Source organism: Esox lucius, chromosome 11, assembly GCF_011004845.1.
Source record: "Esox lucius isolate fEsoLuc1 chromosome 11, fEsoLuc1.pri, whole genome shotgun sequence".
Lineage (NCBI taxonomy): Eukaryota > Metazoa > Chordata > Actinopteri > Esociformes > Esocidae > Esox > Esox lucius.
This window is the reverse complement of record NC_047579.1, coordinates 30,888,242-30,909,944: the sequence shown is the minus strand read 5'-3', so window position 1 is coordinate 30,909,944 and position 21,703 is coordinate 30,888,242. Positions and strand designations below refer to the sequence as shown.

At 39.8% G+C, this 21,703-nt stretch overlaps 2 protein-coding genes and 1 long non-coding RNA gene across 8 annotated transcripts in view; 1 reads left to right on the top strand and 2 right to left on the bottom strand.

Annotated features, from left to right (window-relative positions):
• The window catches only part of LOC105008122, a 493,667-nt gene that overhangs the window by 291,692 nt on the left and 180,272 nt on the right, over positions 1 to 21,703 (bottom strand). Inside the window, exons 1-2 of one of the 6 annotated variants that reach the window (XM_034295307.1) lie at positions 21,476 to 21,586; positions 21,096 to 21,394 (exon numbers count right to left, since the gene is read on the bottom strand). The exons of the other annotated variants lie outside the window; for them this stretch is intronic. Coding sequence (XP_034151198.1) covers positions 21,096 to 21,394; positions 21,476 to 21,518 — 342 coding nt within the window. The 5' untranslated portion in view covers positions 21,519 to 21,586. Of the gene's footprint in view, positions 1 to 21,095; positions 21,395 to 21,475; positions 21,587 to 21,703 lie in introns of those variants that run through there. 6 annotated transcript variants of the gene reach the window in all.
• Positions 1 to 21,703, top strand: part of LOC114840416 — a 415,324-nt gene that overhangs the window by 272,965 nt on the left and 120,656 nt on the right. The gene's annotated exons all lie outside the window — the stretch shown is intronic.
• Positions 3,530 to 11,984, bottom strand: LOC105009319 (adhesion G protein-coupled receptor E2). Its single transcript, XM_029123721.2, has 5 exons — positions 11,621 to 11,984; positions 7,800 to 7,889; positions 7,450 to 7,596; positions 7,135 to 7,281; positions 3,530 to 4,069 (listed from the first exon to the last, which is right to left on the bottom strand). The coding sequence occupies exons 1-5, from the start codon at positions 11,649 to 11,651 to the stop codon at positions 3,756 to 3,758; spliced, it is 729 nt and encodes a 242-aa protein (XP_028979554.2). The 5' UTR covers positions 11,652 to 11,984; the 3' UTR covers positions 3,530 to 3,755.

The window sequence follows — 21,703 nt, the reverse complement described above, 5'->3', positions numbered from 1 at the left end:
TTAAAGAAAATTTGCAACACTGGATCAGCTCTATACCCTCTACGGGGTGCCGGAGGGTTCATGGGAGTTTGCCCAACCAATCCACATGTGTTTTGTGGATTTGGAGAAGGCATTCGACTGTGTCCCTCGCGGCATCCTGTGGAGGGTGCTTCGGGAATATGGGGTCCTGGGTCCTTTGCTAAGGGCTGTCAGGTCCCTGTACGACCAAAGCAGGAGCTTGGTCCACATTGCCGGCAGTAAGTCAGACTTGTTCCCAGTGCATGTTGGACTCCGGCAGGGCTGCCCTTTGTCGCCGGTTCTGTTCGTAATTTTTATGGACAAAATTTCTAGGCGCAGCCAGGGGCCGGAGGGTGTCAGGTTTGGGGACCACACGATTTCGTCTCTGCTCTTTGCGGATGATGTTGTCGTGTTGGCCCCTTCAAACCAGGACCTTCAGCATGCACTGGGACGGTTTGCAGCCGAGTGTGAAGCGGTGGGGATGAGAATCAGTACCTCCAAATCCGAGGCCATGATCCTCAGTCGGAAAAGGGTGGCTTGCCCGCTTCAGGTTGGTGGAGAGTGCCTGCCTCAAGTGGAGGAGTTTAAGTATCTAGGGGTCTTGTTCACGAGTGAGGGAAGGATGGAACGGGAGATTGACAGACGGATCGGTGCAGCTTCTGCAGTAATGCAGTCGATGTATCGGTCTGTCGTGGTGAAGAAAGAGCTGAGCCGCAAGGTGAAGCTTTCGATTTACCGGTCAATCTACGTTCCTACTCTCACCTATGGTCATGAGCTTTTGGTCATGACCGAAAGGACATGATCCCGGATTCAGGCGGCCGAAATGAGCTTTCTCCGCAGGGTGGCTAGGCGATCCCTTAGAGATAGGGTGAGAAGCTTGGTCACCCGGGAGGAGCTCAGAGTAGAGCCGCTGCTCCTCCACATCGAGAGGGGTCAGCTGAGGTGCCTTGGGCATCTGTTTCGGATGCCTCCGGAACGCCGTCACCAAATGTGACGCATAAAGGTATCAAAGATGTCAGCATGGCTCTGGATGTTAGCAAATATAGGGCAGATCCTGCTTACTGGGTCAAAATGGGACCAAAGTCTTGTAAGAACCAAAGTCTTGGAACCAAAGTCTTGTAAGGGCCTTACAGACAACTATTCCAAAAGACTGCACGCTGTCATTGATGCAAAAGGGAGCAATACACAATATTAAGAACTAAGTGTATGCAGACTTTTGAACAGGGGTCAGTTTATTTATTTCTTTGTTGCCATGTATTGTTTTATGAATGTGCCATTCTGTTATGACCTACAGTTGAATATGAATCACATAAGAAATAAAATGCATTTGTTTTGCCTGCTCACTCATTTTCTTTACACATGGTACACATATTACATGTTCTCCAAGGGTATGCAAACTTTTGAGCACAACTGTACATCTTAATGGATATAATACATAATGAAGGCTCATTGATTGGGTAGTAAATAGATATAAACTGGATACAACTTTGTTACTGGACACAAACATTGTAACCTGAAGGCCCTAATAAGGTCATCTTTGTAAATGAACTTCATAAACTAAACATTTCAGCAAATGCAGTTCATAGAATTCCTGGATGTACATACACTGACAATGTTAGACATGAATAATTTTCTAGTTATGGATCAAGGACAAAATATGACATAGCATTTTCACTGCAGCTACCTCTGTTTGGGGTATCAACTGGATTAACCCATCTTATTAAACAGGTATGTTATCTCTGTGTCACTCTATGGCACAGTAATAAATGGCTGTGTCCTTATTCTTTAGGCTGCTCATCTGAAGGGGGAGAAGTTAACTGTGGTACCATGTATATAAACAATCCATTCAAGTGCTTTTCCAGAAACCTGTTTGATCCAACTGTTGAATTCTGTCCACTTTTGATCCATGAACAAAATGAATTCAACTGGAAGCCAGGGGAGAACTTTCTTTATTTGTATGAGTCCAAGATGTTGATCTTCCATAGTTCTTACATGTTCTCCAATGATTACAAAGTTAACACAGTCGTTTATGCCAGGCAGTCAGTGGTTATAGCCAACTGTTACACTGTCCATTTTCTTCCAATAAGAAAGGTTTTTCCTACAAAATATAATTTTATGGTATGTTCCAACCTATGGTCTATGGGCTTATTTACAGAGCCTATGGCAGTCACATGGACAACTCCAATCAGGTGGTATGGAGAGGATGTATGGATAGGATGTGTAGGTCCCATCAGTAACGAGCATCACGTCCTATCTATTGTCCTTTGTTCAGAGTTAGTCAGCACTTATGCGTCGTGTTAAGTTTCCAATGCCCATAATCTCTCACAACCCATCCAGGAGCTACTGAATGTGAACCCAGAGCCTGTACAGGTCAGTTGGTGTAATTCCCCAGGCTTGTAACCACTGGTTCAGACTCAGTCAATGTCTGACCCTGAACACCTGTTGAAACAACGCACATACATTACAGAGTCAAAAAGTCCAGAAAAACTCACAGACAGCAGCTACCAGGGACAGAGATGCAGAGAAAAATTTGTTTTTGTTGAAAAGAATCTCTTATATAGAACTGGAAACATCAAAACATTGTGGGTTTTGAGTGTAGTTCTCCCAGTAACAGATAACCCTCATCCTACCGACTGGGGTACCCACAGACCCCTTAGGTGTACTTTCTGTCATATCTCACCGGTGCTTTATTCTATCATTCCAATTTATCATGACTTTGTCAATCAATTTGTTCATATCATTGCTTTTCAATAATACCAATGTATTGGGGTCCTGGGGGACCCAAGTAAAAAGCACCCAATTCCGCCTATGCAGTTTTAATAAATTGAACTATTTATTTAGTTCATGTTTCCCATAGGTCATAATTTAAAGTCTCTCAAACTATGGGGGGGGGGGGCACTCTGTCAGTCATTGTGAAGGAGACAGACACAGATGCAGCAGACACTGATTTCCTACCATCAGGCAGGCGGTACAGGTCTCTTTGTTCCCACACCAGCAGGCTCAGGAACAGTTTCTATCCAACTAATGTAACCCTACTGAACTCCCAGCTTACAACTGCCTCTCAGGGACCTTGTTGCACTACCCTCTTTGTACAACTGGACTCTGTCATTGCTTTGCAAAGTCTGATCAGGACGTTTTCATTTGTAACATGTACATATGTACCATGGGAACCTCACTGCTGCTATCCCTGCATTTCAGTTGCACATGCTACCTTGCACTTTCAATGTGCCTTCATTCCTCATTAATACATCCCACTTATAACATACATTGGTCTTAATTGTTTCACTTGTTTCACTTATTTTTTCAACTCCTCTATTTGCACTTCTGGTCAGATGCTAACTGCATTTTGTTTTACTGTACTTGGACATTTTCAATGACAAAAGTTGAATCTAATCTAATTTCAATTATTTTATATTGGGGTAAGAAAAAATATTAACTGTCACATTCCTAAAATAATAATAATAATCAGTTCTCTTTTTTCAGATAACATTAATTACATAACTAATAATGTTTTAAGAATAAATAAGTAAAAATTGTCCTATGATGGTTGTTTATTACAGTAGTGTTTGGGATAGGTACTGCAGTCCTTTTATGCTAAATATGTTGGTAGGATGAGGGATAAAGTGATACCTTCTGTCATTTGCATTCCCATGACTGAACAGTATGAGAAAATATAAATAATCTGCACTGAGGGTTTGAATAATTCAACTTCTGCTGAAAGTGTAAGTGTTTTTGTACAGCTCTCCCACCACACTATATCACTGTGTGTGTCGGGCACAGTAATACACGGCTGTGTCCTCACTCTTCAGGCTGTTCATCTGTAGGTACAGTTTACTGTTGGAGTCGTCTCTGGAAATGGTGAATCTTCCCGGGACTGTCTGAGAGTTATAGATTGAAGTACTGCCTGTTTGTACGAATGCAATCCACTCCAGTCCTTTCCCAGGAGCTTGTCTTATCCAGTTCATAGCATAGCTACTGAATGTGAACCCAGAGGTGGTACAGGTCAGTTTATGAGATTCTCCAGGCTTTTTAACCACTGGTTCAGACTCAGTCAATGTCTGACTCTGAACACCTGTTGAAACAAAACACAAATGTTGTCAAAATGAAATGTAAAACCTAATGGATAAACCTATTCAGTATAAAAATAAATCCACAAAGACTCACAAACACTAGCTGTCAGCAGCAACAAAGATAAAGAAAACATGGTTTAAGTTGAAGCTGATCTGGTAGGAGCTCCTGTTCTCTACTCTCCAGGACTCAGGAGGATAGATACAAAGATACTATAGGGACAGTGGGTACAGCTCTAAGTCGTACAAGATCAGAAAGACAGTGCTTATATAACAGGATAGAGTGTGGGTTTGCATTGACGTAAAATTATGTTTGTGAAATCTTGGTCTTGGTCTACTGGACCTTGGCTTGGTATCAAGAGATCCCTGAATTTTGCTCTTCTTAATAAGTAATTGAACAGTACTGACTAAAATGTGCTTTTTATATCCTTTTCTATCTTTATGAAGTTCCATTTCCTTGTTACGCAAGTCTCTTGACGGTTCTTTTCTGCTCCCATTGGCTCAGTTTCTTATCTTATATATATATATATATATATATATATATATATATATATATATATATATATATATATATATATATATATCTCTTATTTCAACCTGTGTTTCTCAATTTGTGTGTCTATAACAAGGCCAAACATTCAAGGTTATGTAAACTTTTGATCAGGGCCATTTGGTTGATTTCTGACACATGATCACAATCTGACAATAAAATGCTTTTACTGAATAATAAATAGGTTCATGATGTCATTGGAACAACAGTTTTGTAAAACACAGCTCATCCTTAGTATCCTCACTAAACCACAGAATATGACCAGCTCTTACCTACACATGGTCCTTTGTTCCCTGTGTAATTAGCTTTGCCAGACTTCAGTCCAAACCCTGTGTTGCATAAGCCGTTGTAGCTCCCTTCTGTGTTGACACACTGTGCATTCATGTCACATATTGTTTTGTACAGTTTACATTTGTTTCTATCTAAATATGGGTGAAAATAGACAATGTTCAGAGAGGAAATTGTCATTCATATCTCAGGATATGCTCTAACAATTGTGTGTCTGTTCACAATACACCAGCTACAGTACTTCCTCTGAATGTGGCTCCTCCTGTCAATAAAGGTGCTGATGTGTGACATCAGGATCAAATGTTCACAGTGGTTTCACGGCTTAAGGTGATCCTAGGATCTAAGCTGCAGCCTCTGATGAACATGTACTGATCCAGCTTGGGTTTGAATCCAAACCACTTCTCTTTCAGTAAAAAAAATCTTTCCCTACTTTCCTCTCCTACAAAACAAAACATATTTTTCACGTGTATTTACAGCAATACATGTCTGGCTCGCGACCCGGCCCCGGATGAAGCGGAAGAAGATGTGATGTGTGTGTGTGTGACATGTCTGGCACATTGAGACCATAACTCCAACTAGCAACAACAAACCATAATTCCAACAAGCAACAATGAAACTCCAAGATGATCACAGTCAAAATGTAATCAAGACAATTAGGAAAGCAAAGGAACGATTTGGATCGAACCCCAAAAAGAATCGGGAACACAAAAATTCATGGCAATAAATTGGAATCATCTCAGCTACATATAACAATAAAATATGAGATATTTAAAGCTTCAGAATTCGCTTTTTCTCAGTGGGCAATTTGAATTTGAGTTGCAAATCAGATGATTTAAATGATACAGACCCATTATATCATAGTCGATCTCAGCGTCTATTACTTCCCTCTTAACCCCTCTGCAATTACACCTGAAAGCGACTTTTTTTCTATGCGGTTCTGTCAGACTTCTGAGCTCACCATGAGTATCTCAGCATCTCTAAACTGCTTCAGACCAAAAGCAGTTTTTTTGCAGCTGTGTTGATATCGCTATAGCCTTTGACTCTGTCAGCCATTGAAATGAAATGATCAGATTTACTTTTCTAGAATTTCTGGAAAGTAATTTCACTGTTATCAATGTTTCAATTCTGAGGGCCTGCTGTCTACAACTCCGGCATTACCCTCTTTCACAAGAAGCAATCCAGGCTGCAAAATATACTATTTTTATTGTCAATTGTGTTTGTTATTCTCAATGCATGTTTTATTTCCATTTTTCATGCCTTTATTGATGTAATACAAGGCTCAGCTGTAAAGGAGAACTTGGTCTCAGTTGATTTCTCTGTATAAAGTTAACAATTAAAGTAAAACAATGAAAGTAAAAAATTTACATCCTGAGAATTATTTTAATGGCAAGTTTGTCTATATACCTGCCTTTAAAAAGCTTGTCAATTAATTACATGTAGTTTATTACATTGCCAAAATCATTTTTACCAGCACACCCTTCAACACTCATCCCAGTGTCTGTTACACTTTACTGGCCCTTTCTACATATACATTTATGAATCCCTTTTAGGTAATTGCCTACTCTACATTAACAGAGTAGGCATTTCGGGTTGATTTCTCACTTTGGTCACTCCTAAAGTCAATACTTCTTCTAGCCTTCCTTAATTTCATTGAACTGCCGGTAACGACTAGAAGACATAGCACTTGTTTTAAGAGCATATTACCGCTTGTAGCATTCTATTTCTTTTTACAATAACTTAATTTGCCCTGCAGAATTATTAGCGCCCTTGAAATAATGTCAAAGTTATTTATCAGCTAGATCATCCACAAAAAAATTGAGAGAAATCGAACCAAATCTGAAATATACTGTATGCATTTTCCTAGTTTTTCCTAGTTCTCTTCCTATTTCATTGGGCTATCACTATGACTTGACACACAGAGTGACATCTATGCCACCAGGTTTTGAAATAGTATTATAACATTTCAAATTTGTAATGAATGAACTGAAGTTTTGGTTTGAAATTGAATCTGATAGTATTGAAATCCAGTTCTTGAATGAATCAATAGGTTATTGACTTTCAAAAACAATACAGTGGCTGTAAAGCAATTGCCAGAGTACACACCTCAAACTGCCCATCCTGACCACTATGGCAATAACAATGAAGTTCAGAACAACTAATGCAGCTGTGAGGAACCTGCCTATAATAGACTCTATTGTCTAAATTAACTTCAGTGTGCACCAGACTTCTTACCTTCACATATTCCTTCATGGCCACTCCTTTCTGCTCCAGTAGAGGGTACAAACCCATCATCGCAGGTGCATTTGTAGGACCCAATTACATTTACACATTTGGTATTGCGACTGCAGTTGTAATCATTCTCTATACACTCATCGATGTCTTAAGGGGAAGAGAAAGGAATTTTCAGTCAGTCATGGGGTTGAAAGTGAAAATTATTCCTAGTCACACCATAAATGCAAATGCTACAGTATATTGAAAGTTAGGTTTAGCCTCGCAATTCCAGTTTACAGTGAAATAAATGTTTAAAGATAATCAAAAGTGGTTTACCTAGGCACCTCTCCCCTGTGTCAGCGTTGAAATTCACTCCATTTTGTACCCTGAATCCTTTATGACATGTGCAGATGTAACTGCCTTCTGTGTTGGTGCAGTTTGCATTCTCCCCACAGAGCCCATCTTCACTACATTCGTCGTAATCTGATGACATTGCAAAAAGAACAAGGATGAGACATACAGTAGGTTTCCATTACAGTTAAGAATGAAGGGTTTTACCAATGGGCAGTGGCAGAAAATATTTTTGTTACCTCAAGCATCTTATAATTTAGACCTTAATTTAAATTTTAACATCAAATCAACAACAGAGTTGATGAAACAAGCTAGTGAGTCAGAGGTGGTTATACCTATGCATTCTTTCTTTACCCTCTGATATCCACTGTTACAAGTGACAGCAAGGCAAGGCACATCTGCTGTCAGCCAGGCAAGGCAAAGAGCTGCAGGGCAGAAAAACTCAGTTAGTTTCATTCACATTGCATGATTTTTAAATAATTTATTTTCATTTTATTGCACGACATACAGTAAGTATTTGATCACCTACCAACCAGTAAGAATTCCAGCTTTCACAGACCTGTTAGTTTTTCTTTAAGAAGCCCTCCTGTTCTCCACTCATTACCTGTATTAACTGCACCTGTTTGAACTCATTACCGGTCCACACAATCAAACAGACTCCAACCTCTCCACAATGGCCAAGTCCAGAGAACTGTGTAAGGACATCAGGGATAAAATTGTAGACCTGCACAAGGCTGGGATGGGCTACAGGACAATAGGCAAGCAGCATGGTGAGAAGGCAACAACTGTTGGCGCAATTATTAGAAAATGGAAGAAGTTGATGATGGTCAATCTCCCTCGGTCTGGGGCTCCATGCAAGATCTCACCTCGTGGGGCATCAATGATCATGAGGAAGGTGAGGGATCAGCCTAGAACTACATGGCAGGACCTGGTCAATGACCTGAAGAGAGCTGGGACCACAGTCTCAAAGAAAACCATTAGTAACACACTACGCCGTCATGGATTAAAAACCTGCAGCGCACACAAGGTCCCCCTGCTCAAGCCAGCGCATGTCCAGGCCCGTCTGAAGTCTGCCAGTGACCATCTGGATGATCCGGAGGAGGAATGGGAGAAATTCATGTGGTCTGAAGAGACAAAAAATTTGCTTTTTGGTCTAAACTCCACTCGCCGTGTTTGGAGGAAGAAGAAGGATGAGTACAACCCCAAGAACACCATCCCAACCGTGAAGCATGGAGGTGGAAACATCATTCTTTGGGGATGCTTTTCTGCAAAGGGGACAGGACGACTGCACCGTATTGAGGGGAGGATGGATGGGGCCATGTATCGCGAGATCCTGGCCAACAACCTCCTTCCCTCAGTAAGAACATTGAAGATGGGTCATGGCTGGGTCTTCCAGCATGACAACGTCCTGAAACACACAGCCAGGGCAACTAAGGAGTGGCTCCGTAAGAAGTGGCCTAGCCAGTCTCCAGACCTGATCCCAAGAGAAAATCTTTGGAGGGAGCTGAAAGTCCGTATTGGCCAACGACAGCCCCGAAACCTGAAGGATCTGGAAAAGGTCTGTATGGAGGAGTGGGCCACAATCCCTGTTGCAGTGTGTGCAAACCTGGTCAAAAGCTACAGGAAACGTATGATCTCTGTAATTGCAAACAAAGGTTTCTGTACCAAATATTAAGTTCTGCTTTTCTTGATGTATCAAATACTTATTTCATGCAATAAAATGCAAATTAATTACTTAAATATCATACAATGTGTGTGGACAGGTGTCTATACAGGTAACAGGTTTAAACTGGTGCAGTTAATACAGGTAATGAGTGGAGAACAGGAGGGCTTCTTGAAGAAAAACAAACAGGTCTGTGAGAGGCGGAATTCTTGATCAAATACTTATGTCATACAACATAATGCAAATTCTTTATTTAAAAATCATACAATGTGTATGATTTTTCTTTCTCTCACAGTTGAAGTGTACCTATGATAAAAATTACAGACCTCTACATGCTTTGTAAGTAGGAAAACCTGCAAAATCGGCAGTGTATCAAATACTTGTTCTCCCCAATGTATATATTTATTTCTATTTTTAATAATAATTTTTTAAAGTAATTATTGTTTGCTTGTCTGCACAATCCAATTGAAATATACAAGTGGGACATTCAGTATTATTATTGAGGTGTTCCCATTCCATTATGTCCGTGCACACTGAAAACATTTTTACTGGAAACTTGACACTCCACTCCTTGAACAGCCTGTATTAACCTAGAAGAATCTGGGAAGTGATGGCTGGTTAACAGATACGGGTCTTGTAGACATTTTAGGTACAATTTGTAGGCACCACTTGTATGAAAATATATTAAATACTGTTCAATTACATCTTACTCCATATTATGCCATAATACATTTGGTTGATGTTAAATTCTAAGTAAAAAGTGCAAAGAAGTTCTCCAAAATTTTTCCACAAAGCACATCATGCTCTTTTTCTAAACAAATTTATGTTCTAAATTGGCCTAGTATTTCCATTCAGATTTCTAGTTTCTAGGAGGCTGCACAATTAGAGAAAGATATTGCGACATTGACCACTGACCAACAGTAGCAACCAGGCAATAGATAATTAATAATCTTTCAGTTGCACACCGCACTTAATTTGGCAACCCTGCATGTTTGTGTTCCCTGCATAAATGGTGAAACAAATACAACCTAGCAGTAGCCCAACTCACAGAGAATAGAAAGGAAAAGGCGATTTCAGTATCTCATTAGGGCCGCTCTGGATTAGGCATGTCAGATTGGTTATGACTATGCGTAGTTTGCCTGATACATTCAGGCCTATTCTGTTTTTGAGTGGGTGTTGCGAGTAATGTTTTGTTATGAATGTTAAATCCAATTATAACAGGGAAGTGGAAAACATTACTTGAGTTATGTCTGTTTTGTCCAGCCTGCCCGGGCCTGGCCCAGCTCCCTCTGTTTAACACCTTGAGTCTATTTATTATATCGGCAACTAAAAAACATTACTATGGTGAAATCTGTATTTTTCATACCTTGTAAAGTCTTACGCCTAGTATTGAGCTATAGATCGGTGCTGGCAGCCTGGCACAAACAAGGCACACCCACTTTACCAGTCCTCCACCTGATTACGCCCTTGCCACAATGAAAGTAGCCTAACTGAAAACAGGTCACATGCTAACGACATAAATTCTCTGGTTAAATAGTTCTTAAAGCGACCCAATTATTTATCCATAATGGACAAGGGAGCACTGAAACTTGTTTGTGTGCTACATGATTGACAGCCCTCATCTGATGGTTTTTCTCAAGTGTCCAATCACAGTGTTCCAAGCATAAAACACACAGTCCAATGTGGACATCAAATGAGTGAGGTCCCGCCCCATTGCATTTGGATGACGCACAACTTCACACCATCCAAATGAAATGTCTATAAGAAATACTGTGTAAACATTGTTTATGTTGTAAATTACCATTGTAGCTGAACACTGCTGATTTGTAATGGGATTTCTACATAGGCATACAGAGGCCCATTATCAACAACCATCAGTCCTGTTTTCCAATTGCATATTGTGTTGGGTTAGCACAAATTAAAACTGTTGTGCTGATTAAAGAAGCAACAAAACTGGCCTTCTATAGACTAGTTGAGTATCGTGAGCATTAAATCAATTGTGGGTTTGATTGCAGGATCAAAATGTCCAGTTAGATTACATGACCATTGGTGGTCATTGAAGCAAGGGTCAGCATGGGTTGAAATGTGCCTCCCTGAACTTTAATTTTCACTTCCCTTTCTTTTCAGAAAACTTTCACATTGAAAGTTTAACCAATTTTAACAACCCCATTCCTTCAAATAAATAAATTGTTACACTTTTACTTTTAGTTGTTCCCGTTTCAGTTAATTAATTAAATTATTTATACTTCAGGGACCATGACCATTTGTTTTCACATTACAGTACTAATATATATAGAACAAAGCTGCACTGAATGGGGACCACTGTTAGTGTCCTCTGGGATCATGATGATCTTTCAGTGAATTTGTAAATCAGCACTTTGGGGGGAATTACAAGTAAACATTTAATTCTGGTTGAGTAGTTTTCATTCCAAACACACAATCTTCTCCATGGCAACATGAACTTTGTGTAAACAGTTTACAAAATTGACTCACCCAGCATCATGAGATGCCCTCTGCCATTCATGTTGGTTAAGAAAAAACTGACTATAATTTTCTATGAAAATCCCAATGAACAAGACCAGACCTGGGCTGAAACCCTGCCCTAGAAAAACAATGAATTAAGAAATGTGAAAAAAACCTGTCTTCTCTTATAATGTAGATTTCAGAAAAAAGGGTTGTAGGGTTGTTTCACTAAAGTAAAAGTTTGAGTAAGAAAAATGACATCTCTATGCATCAACGCAGTCAAGCTGATGTCTTCTTGATCCAAAGATATCACAAATTGAAAGATAAAACCACTAAAAGTCACTGTGCTCTAATCCTCTGCCTGTAACTTTGTCTCTTCCTCATGCCCAGAGTTGTTGGCTGTGATGGTTTGAGTTTTTGTTCAGCTGGCAGTGTTGATTCACGCCCCTGACACATGGGAGAAAATGAGGGGAGGTTCCGCTGCTCTTGCAGTTTTTTTCATCTGCGGTGTACATCATGACTTTTACATTTCCATGATGACAACATTAACAATGGCCTTCAACCCCAAAAAATCCCACTGGATTCCATTAAATAATAATGTTTAGTAGGTCAAGTGATTCTTGGGAAACTGTATAATTCATAGAAGTATTCTTTGAATAATTCTAAAAAGTATAGGGCAGTGGACTTTCCAAAATATGACTTCCTCAAATATGCATTCACCCAAACCACAGGTGCCACCACAGCTTTATATAGATAGTTCTGTACTAAAAGCAAATTATATGGCAAATGCTTATTCAATAAAAAAATTATAGGGGGGTGGGGGGGGGGTGCAACAGCAAAACAACATGCGCAATTAATCCTGCACAATTCAAACAAATCGAGCTATGAAATGTCAGGTCTCATTGTGCGTTTTTCTCAACACCATTCCAGTTGCGTTCATTTCAGATCTCATTACAAACAGAGATCTTAGTTCTTTGAAATTGGATCAAAAGACACTATTCCAAAAAGACCAGGAGCTGAAGCCCCGGAAACCCACTTACATTACACTAATGTATACTGTACACTATATGGCCAAAAGTATGTGGACACCTGACCATCACACCTTGTAAAAACACATTATGTAATAACACTTCATTATGTAATAACGTGACGAATATATGTTATATATTTTCATTATGTAATATCTCCGCATTACGTAATAATCTGCCGCATTTTGTAATGAACAGCTTGAACACAATATGTAATATATTTCCCTACATTTTTTAATAGATTGTTACATAATGCCGTGATTATTACTAAATCTGGAAGTTGGACTTTTTTTATGAAAATGTAATAATATGGTGCATTATGTAATAACCAACCAAAATAGATGTCTCCATCTGTACAGTTACAATTTTAACAATAAGGCGAAATTAAACATCCAAAATATTAAATAAGACCCATAAGACCGCTATGCCCCCCTCTGCATTATAATTCACCTAAATAGCAAATGTTTGTGTCAAGCAGAGTTGACTATGGCAGTGGTCTTTTGATAGAGCTTCAGCTTATTCAAAATGCAGCTGCTAGAATTCTTTATAGGGACCAAAAGATCAGACCACCTTACCCCAATTTGTAAGTCACCACACTGGGCTCCTGTCAGCCAAAGAATTGAATAAAAGGCAATGCTGCTTGGGGCTAAACTTGGTGAGTGCCAGGGCAAAACTGGGTGAAGCAAGCCATGCTGCACATCTCTGGACCAGACTCCCTGTCTATTTTAAAAGTAGCCTAACCCTCAAAAAAGTTCTATGAGTCCTTCAATTTTTTTTAACCTATTTTAAATTGAGTTTTTAACTACACCACTACTTATTTATTCATTGTTCTAATGAATCAATTTTATTTTCTTACAAACATTCTATGAATGTATCAGTTGCCTCTCTTAAATAAACTGTCTTCAAATTTTAAGTTGTAAAACAATTTGGATCGCCACTGTGTATGAAAAATGTGCTCTAAATAAAGTTTTTGAATTGCCTTAGAAGAAAGGGAATAAGATGTAGTGTCTATGAAAGTGTATGAATGTATGCTTGTTATGTTTACTTTACAAAATAATACACTTTGTCGGTACACAGGAAGTCATGTTCAGTCAAAGCGTGACAGTAATTAGCCAATGTGCTTACAATACTGTGTTGTGTATTCTGGGTTGCATTGTCTATAAGTAGAGGTGCAACCGGAAGTTTCTGTTAAGACCTTGTACCAAGTCTGTAACATCAAGAACAATAGACTATCAAATGCTGCAATAAAATATTGAATTACTCTCTCCCTTGATGATCCGTTAAGCAATTATTATTTCAACCACTACACGAAACGGCTGATTAGTTTAAAGGCAACTTGCTGAAAGGTATGATATTGAGTGTGACTAAACTGTTATTTCTCTGCAAAGCATTGGATTTAGAGTTACTCTTACTTAGAGTTTACTGTAGAGTAATGCTAATAACTCTACAGTAGTAGCTAATAACCACAATTATGCTAATAACCATGTGCTTGTTAGCCATGACAACACTTGCTAGCATATCAGATAATTTTGGCCATAGAAAGTTTCTGTTGGGAAAATGTTGTTTTCCTTCACTATGTTTAATGTCATAGGAATGTATTTATAGGAATAGACCACTTATTTTACACATTTCCATGTGTATATGTTTTTTTGGTAAGTGAGCATTTTGGAGAAAATTTGCAATAGCTACCCTGCCTGTAATAGAGTTGCCAGACTATGTCTGCATGCTTTTACAATGTGATCATCATGGCTGCCAACTCTCACACATAGATTGTGAAAATCAGAATTTTTTTACTTTTCACATAAAAAAACAGTCTAACTCACCAAATTATGTAATCATTTATTTAAAAAATGCGGGGAACGTTATTAAATATTGTGTTCAAGCGATTTATTACAAAATGTGGCAGACTATTACAAAATGCAGAGTTATTACATAATGATGTGAAATGTATTACATTTTGTCAAGCATTTACATAATGTGTAATTGCATAATGTGTTGTAAAACATCTGATGAGTTTGTTGGACATTCCTAATTGTTCCAATTCCTCCCAAAGGTGTTCAATGGGGCTGAGGTCAAATTCCTCAACACTAACCTCACCAAACCATGGACTCCGCTTTGTGCACTGGGGCACAATCATGCTGGAACAGGAAAGGACCTTCCCCAAACTGTTGCCACGTAGTTGGAAGCACCTAATTTTCTAAAATCTATCTTTTGGCATTAAGATGATTCTTCACTGGAAATAAGTGGCCTAGCCCAAAGCCTGAAACACAGCCCCAGACCATTATCCCTCCTCCACTCAACTTTACAGTAGGCACTATGCATTTCCGGTAAATAGCATTCTCCTGGCATCCACCATACCCAGTTTAATCCATCAGACTGCCATTTAGTAAAGCATGATTCATCACTCCAGAGAACACCTTTCACTTGGATTTTGTATTACAGACTCTGGACAGAGACCACATGTATTTATTAATTATTACAAATTATATTCTTAAATTGTTTAACCGGCACAGCCAGAAGAGGACTGCCCCTCAGAACCGAGTCCCTCTCTTCTTAAGTTTCAGCCCATTTAGGGAGTTTTTCCTAGCCACTGTGCATCAACCCTGTTGTTGCTAGCTCTTTGGGGTTTCAGGATGGGTGTTTTGTAAAAGCACTTTATGACAACTGCTGATGTAAAAAGGGCTTTATAAAATACATTTGTTTGATTGATTACCTGCTCTGTGAGTTTGCGTGGCCTACCACTTCATGGCTGGTTTTCACTTCACAATTATAGCACTTACAGGTGATCTAATGTGGCAGACATTTCACTGAGCTCCCAGTACGACCAATTGTTCTGCAGATGTTTATCTATGTGGAGGATAACTAAACTTCAAATTCACTATGACATCTATAACAAAGCCTTGGTAGCTTCAACAATGAGTCACACAGTAAACCCAATAAAGCAGATAGAACTCATGTCCACCATGAAATATAATGAATATAATGAACATCAGAACTACACAGTATAACAAGGACTCTGTACCATCACCACGACCACCAAGACATAACTTATAGGTAATCCCTAGAAGAAACAGTTCGACATCTTAAAGCTTCCACTTGCTGTCTCGACACACTGCCATCAGACGTAACATTTTTTTTTAACTCTATAACAATGGCCCTACAGCAAATAGTTAATAGCTCTCTGCAATCAGTCATTTTCCCAATGTCTCTAAAAACAGCTGCCATTTAGCCTCTATTAAAAAAGAGAGCACTGGATGCATCTATAATGAACAACTATAGACCTGTATCAAATCTCCCTTTTATAGCCAAGATCATTGAGAAGGTTGTCTTCAATCACCTCAGCAACTTTGTGACCTCAAGCGGTCTGTTAGACACAAAATTCTCTTGGCACAATTAGCAGTTTATTATATAATATTTGCAAATAGAGAGATGCGTCCTAAACCTCTCATAACAGGCCTGTGAGGAATCTCTGAGGACAATACATTAACAGTGAGTATTTATTACAGAGAAAAGGGGTGTGGTAAGGCTGCTCATTCATTCTCAGAAGACAACAGTTCCCTTATCCCTTCCTGCCCCCACTTGTCTAACTACAGATGCTATAACAAAAATACCCCAAACAGAATCTCTCCTACAAACCGTACTGTCACCAAACCGTACTGACATTCTCAAACCAATCACATATTATTCTAAATCCTATGAAAAGCTATAAACCCTGTATCCTCTAAATAAGACACAGGTTTGTGTTAAGGAATGATCTCACCTATTGATGCTCTCTGGTCCGTCTCATCTGACCGTCAACACCCCTCCCTCAGGCAGTTAGCGTTCCTGCATGTTCCCGCTGGGTCGTACACGGCCATACCAGCGTGTCAGCTGGAATTGGTCTTAGCCGCTGTAAACACCAACCGGGCCAACAGAAGTTACATATCTGGAGTTTTCTTCTCCCGTGTGCTGTAGACTCTCCCAACACGTTCAAAGTTGAGCAAAACGTCCTTTAGCAGCACCACATTGAGAACAAAGTCCGGGCAATAGAGTAAAACGAATCGGGGTTATCTCGGTCACCAGCAGGGTAGGCTATGTCGATTGTAGGGATGCGACGATGCATAGGACTCCCAGCAAACGGCCTGGCGGAACCAGAGGGAGGGCGGGGACAACCAAAGGGACAAACCAGAACCAACCTGAGCTTAAAAAACTACAACACAGAGATCAATAAACCCCACACAAACTTCCCTAAAGCGTCTATTAGACACCACTTTCCACAATCACAATCACTATGTTACCTCGTCCACATTCCTTCAATCTGCCCAGTAGGCCAGGTATCCACTGCCGAAGGAAAGCGCCATTAACCGGGAATTACAGTTGTCCAACCACTGTACTGTTAACAGTTTTAAGCTTATGTAGCTGCATTGTGTCCTTATTTCCTGAGTTCAAAAGTTTTCCTCCGGGTTCCTGTACCAATCAAACCGAAGCTTTTGTCATGGAAAACCAAGTCCACAACGACTAAACAAAAAGCACTTCAACTCAGGAACTTGTGAATCCAATAGACTTTAATGAAAATCATAGGAGAATGATAGACCGAGCCAGGCCCTTCTGCAGATACACCCAAATTCTAAGTTCAGGACCATGGCTTTTATACAAAATCTTCAAACATCATGCCATATGACCATCACATTCGGAAGTCCCTTTTAAGGCAGGGTTTACCTCTTGCCTCCCTGTCTTTATACCAAATCTTCAAATATCACGCCATCTGACCAACCATCACGCCATCTGACCATCCTTCTTTGGAAGTCTCTTTTAAGGCAGGGTTTACCTCTTGCCCCTTATCACTTCCTGAGTGTCCTTAACTTAACTTGAAGATCTCATGGTTCATGTTGGGGTCACACTTTCATTGAACTCAAAAAGCCATACATTTCAGGGCCATGAAGATCTGGACACAGGATGCTGTTCTGCTGAATTGCGCTATTACTGATAAACCCCAATGGAGCGTCAAGACCAGTTACCCCAATCTCAAGGCCATATGTTTTCAGACGCCTTTCTGTTTGTGTGTGTGTGCGTGGGCTTTATCATCTAAGAACTCATAGTGTTTTTGGATCACTTGTTAATATTTTCTCTAAAACGTGTGATTATGCATGCATATTGATGTATTCATAAAACGTGTGATTATCAGAGATGGGGACAAGTCACACATGGTCAAGTCCAAGCAAGTCTCAAGTATTAACCATCAAGTCTCGGGTCAAGTCTCAAGTCACAGTTCAGATAAATCAAGCAAGTCAAGTCAAGTCAAGTCAAGGGTTCACCCTAAGCAAGTCAAGTCGAGTCCTTATAAGTTTCAAGTCAAGTCACTAAAGAGATGAACACATTATGACAAACAAAAGATTAATCCATTACTTAATCATTATAGATCTTAGTGAAACTGAATATAAAGAGGTTACTTTCTTACCTTTCCTTGTGGTTCTTAAAATGACGAATGAAATTTGACGTTTTGCATATTTTGCATCTGGCAAATCTTTTTTTATTCACACGGTCCAGTTCAAAGTCCTTGTATCCAAACGATACTATTTGTGGAGCTCGACTAACGTTACTTTCTGCCATGCTTGGCGCGGTTTGAATTGTGCAGCGTTAAAGGCACATAAGCTGATTAGTGGTGCTGATGTCGCAACATATAAAATAATTGTATTGCTGTTTGTTTTTTATAAGTTCAAGTCATTGTCGAGTCTTCCACTTCAAGTCAAGTTAAGTCTCAAGTAACTTGTTCTCAAGTCAAAGTCAAGTCAAGTCATTTTCATACTTTAATCAAGCAAGTCACAAGTCCTGAATATTGTGACTCGAGTCAGACTCGAGTCAAGTCATGTGACTCGAGTCCCCCACCTCTGGTGATTATATATGCAGTTTATAGAAAATTCTCACACTCTCCCCTGCCAGGGGCCCTACACTCACCCCGACTTAGGTAGCCCTCATTCGGGGGAGGAATTAGGCTCTAGAGACCCCGTCTCTGGCTGTGTACGGTTGACCTGTTCCGGAAGGAGAGCATCAGGCGGTCGGAATAAGATTCCAAAGGATGGCCCCCAAATGTTATGGCAATTCCATCGATTAGAACTCTTTATGGATGTAAGCACAGAGACAAAATTCTCTTGGCACAATTAGCCGTTTATTATATATTATTTGCAAATAGAGAGATGGGTCCTAAGCCTGTCATAACAGGCCTGTGAGGAATCTCTGGGGGTGTGGTAAGGCTGCTCATTTATTCTCTAAAGACAACAGTTCCCTTAGCCCCTCCTGCCCCCATCTGTCTCTCTCTATCCTGTCTTAGGTGTTACTGTAATGGGGGTAGGGGAACATCTTAAGAGACACTCAGGCCGCTGGCCACATTCCTGAAGAACAAAGAAAAGACACCCTGATGGTTTGGGCACATTAGCAAATGGTCAGAAGACCCACTGGTCTACTGATAACATGCAAGAATGTGTGCCACAACAATTGAAGAAAGACCTCTCCTCATACTTGGCACTCTCCATCCAGTTTAAACACCAACTCTGTACTTTACAACCATCTCACTATTAAAAACAGTAATGCTTTAGAATTCACTAATAAATAAGTTCAACAGATTTCTATAACAACTGAGGATATAAAGTTCAGGAGACTGTGATGGCCACTCCAGAACCTTCACCTTTTTCTGCTGTAACCACTGGAGGGTCAACTTGGCATTCTGCTTAGGGTCATTGTCATGTTGGGAGTGTCCCATGCACAGCTTTAAAATTGTCATGGTGCGGTGAGCAGCAGCGCCACCGTGCCATATTTCCACAAGTTCCCATATTCTCACGAACACATCCCGGACTGTCACATGTTTCCCATCTTCCACACCAGGTCCCAATCTAGCTCGTTTGTATGTGTATATATGTTTCCCCTCTGCGCCCCACATTGTGGATCATTGTTGCTGTCTGTTAGTTAATCGGTGAGTGTTGTTTAATGTACTGTTTGAATGTTTATTGTTAAGACGCATGTTGCGCACTTTGATTTCATTCAGTCATTAGTATTGTTTTCTGTTTGTGTTTGGTTTGTTTGTTGTTTAATAAAACCAACGAACGTGATATCTGCCTGCGCCTGGTTCCCTCCAACACTACACCAAGACGAGTCGTTACAAAAATGTATTTGTCCTCTTGCTTAGTTGTGCAACGGGTCCTGCCAATTCTCTTTCTATGTAAGTTAGAGCCAGTTGTTGCTGTTCTGTGAAGGCGGTAGTAAACAATATTGTATGAGACAATGGAACAGCCTTCATTTCTCAGAATTTCTGAAGTTTCAGAAGATAGTTCTTTGTCGGCCATTTTGAGCCGGTAATCAAACTCACAATTACTGAAACTTCAGACATTCAACCAGCCTACAGAAGGCATCAACAGTTTTTAGCTGTGCTAACATTATTATATTTTGGGGGTGTGTGAGCTCCAAATGCACGTAGAATCTTGTGAAAATTAATGGCAAGATGAATGTAGCATATTATATGAAATACTGGCAGACAATTTGCATTCTTCTGCACAAAAGCTGCACATGGGGCCAGTGGTGTTTTAATGCACGGGATTGCCTGGGCTGAATCCCAGGGGCCCAGAATACATATACATTTACATATAACATTCACTGCGTTTTTTTAATTTGCTAGTTTACCACCTGACAAAGCTATGTTGCTGTTGATTGGTCAGAATAATGCAAGGTGACTAGTTGATTAGTATTTACATGAATCATGCAGTTGATTCTTTATTGTAATGTTAACTTACCACCCAAAATGTCAGAGGGTATGTAGAAAATTTGAGAGTGGCGCCCAACAGGCTCAAAATCAAAAAGAGGTCAGTGAACAGGAATGATTGAAAGAAATTCCAAAACTAACTGTGTTCTTAATATCTGTGCTGCCAACTAATCTTAAAAGTGAAATATTTAAACCCAACAGTAAACATTATGGCAGGAAGGATAAGGTGGGGGGGCAGCCCTCCCTTTAGGTAAAAACCTGTGGGACACAAGACAGATGGGCAACAACTTACCACACCCCTAAGCTTTTAAGTACTAATGTAGATTGTACTTTGTATTAAAACTGCTGTTTGTATTAAAGAAAAGTATATATTTTCGTTTACACAATATGCAAATTAACTGTAACGTTCCTAAAATAATTGTAATCAGGTTTTTTTTTTTCAGATAACATTAATTACATGACTAATAATGTTTTAAGAAGAAATAAGTTGGGATTTTGCTAAGATGGTTGTTTGATACAGTTGTTTATTTTTGGGGTCCACAGGGACCCCAGTAGGTACTGCAGTCCTTTTATGTTAAATATGTTGGTAGGATGAGGGATAAAGTGATACCTTCTGTCATTTGCATTCCCATGATTGAACAGTTTGAGAAACTATAATTGATCTGCACTGAGGGTTTGAATAATTTAACTTGTGCTGAATCAGGAAGTGTTTATTGTACAGCTCTCCCACCACACTATCTCACTGTGTGTTTCGGGCACAGTAATACACAGCTGTGTCCTCACTCTTCAGGCTGTTCATCTGTAGGTAAACTTTACTGCTGGAGTCGTCTCTGGACATGGTGAATCTTCCCTGGACTGACTGGGAGTAGGAAGCTGTGGTTCCATGTATAGAACCAATCCATTCCAGTCCTTTTCCAGGAACCTGTCTGATCCAACCCATCCAGTAGCTACTGAATGTGAACCCAGAGCCTGTACAGGTCAATTTATGAGATTCTCCAGGCTTTTTAACCACTGGTTCAGACTCAGTCAATGTCTGACACTGAACACCTGTTGAAAAAAAATCATTGTCAAAATGTCTTACACTTGTGGATACATTTTTTCAATACAATATATCCTGAGTAAACTTACAGACAACAAATGCAAGCAGCGGTAGCAAAGATCCAGAGAACATGGTTTATGTTGAAAGTGATCTGATGAGAAATGCTCTTCTCTTCTATTCCGGACTCAGATGGCAGACAGACTCTGTTTAAGTAGTGACGGTGTCAGATTGCAGATTTGAATATAAAGGGTGTAGAAGAGGGTCTGTAGTGTAATGAATAAGGTGTTTTCCGGATGAAGGCTAGAGTATGAAGAGGT

What these genes read in the sequence shown, in the direction of transcription:
- LOC105009319 (XM_029123721.2), bottom strand. Translation starts at nt 11,651, where the DNA reads ATGAATGGCAGAGGGCATCTCATGATGCTGG. An exon ending in GGTAAAGAAAGAATGCATAG is followed by an intron (nt 7,597 to 7,799) that starts GTATAACCACCT and finishes CAATGTCATCAG; the next exon opens with ATTACGACGAATGTAGTGAA. An exon ending in CACAGGGGAGAGGTGCCTAG is followed by an intron (nt 7,282 to 7,449) that starts GTAAACCACTTT and finishes CTTCCCCTTAAG; the next exon opens with ACATCGATGAGTGTATAGAG.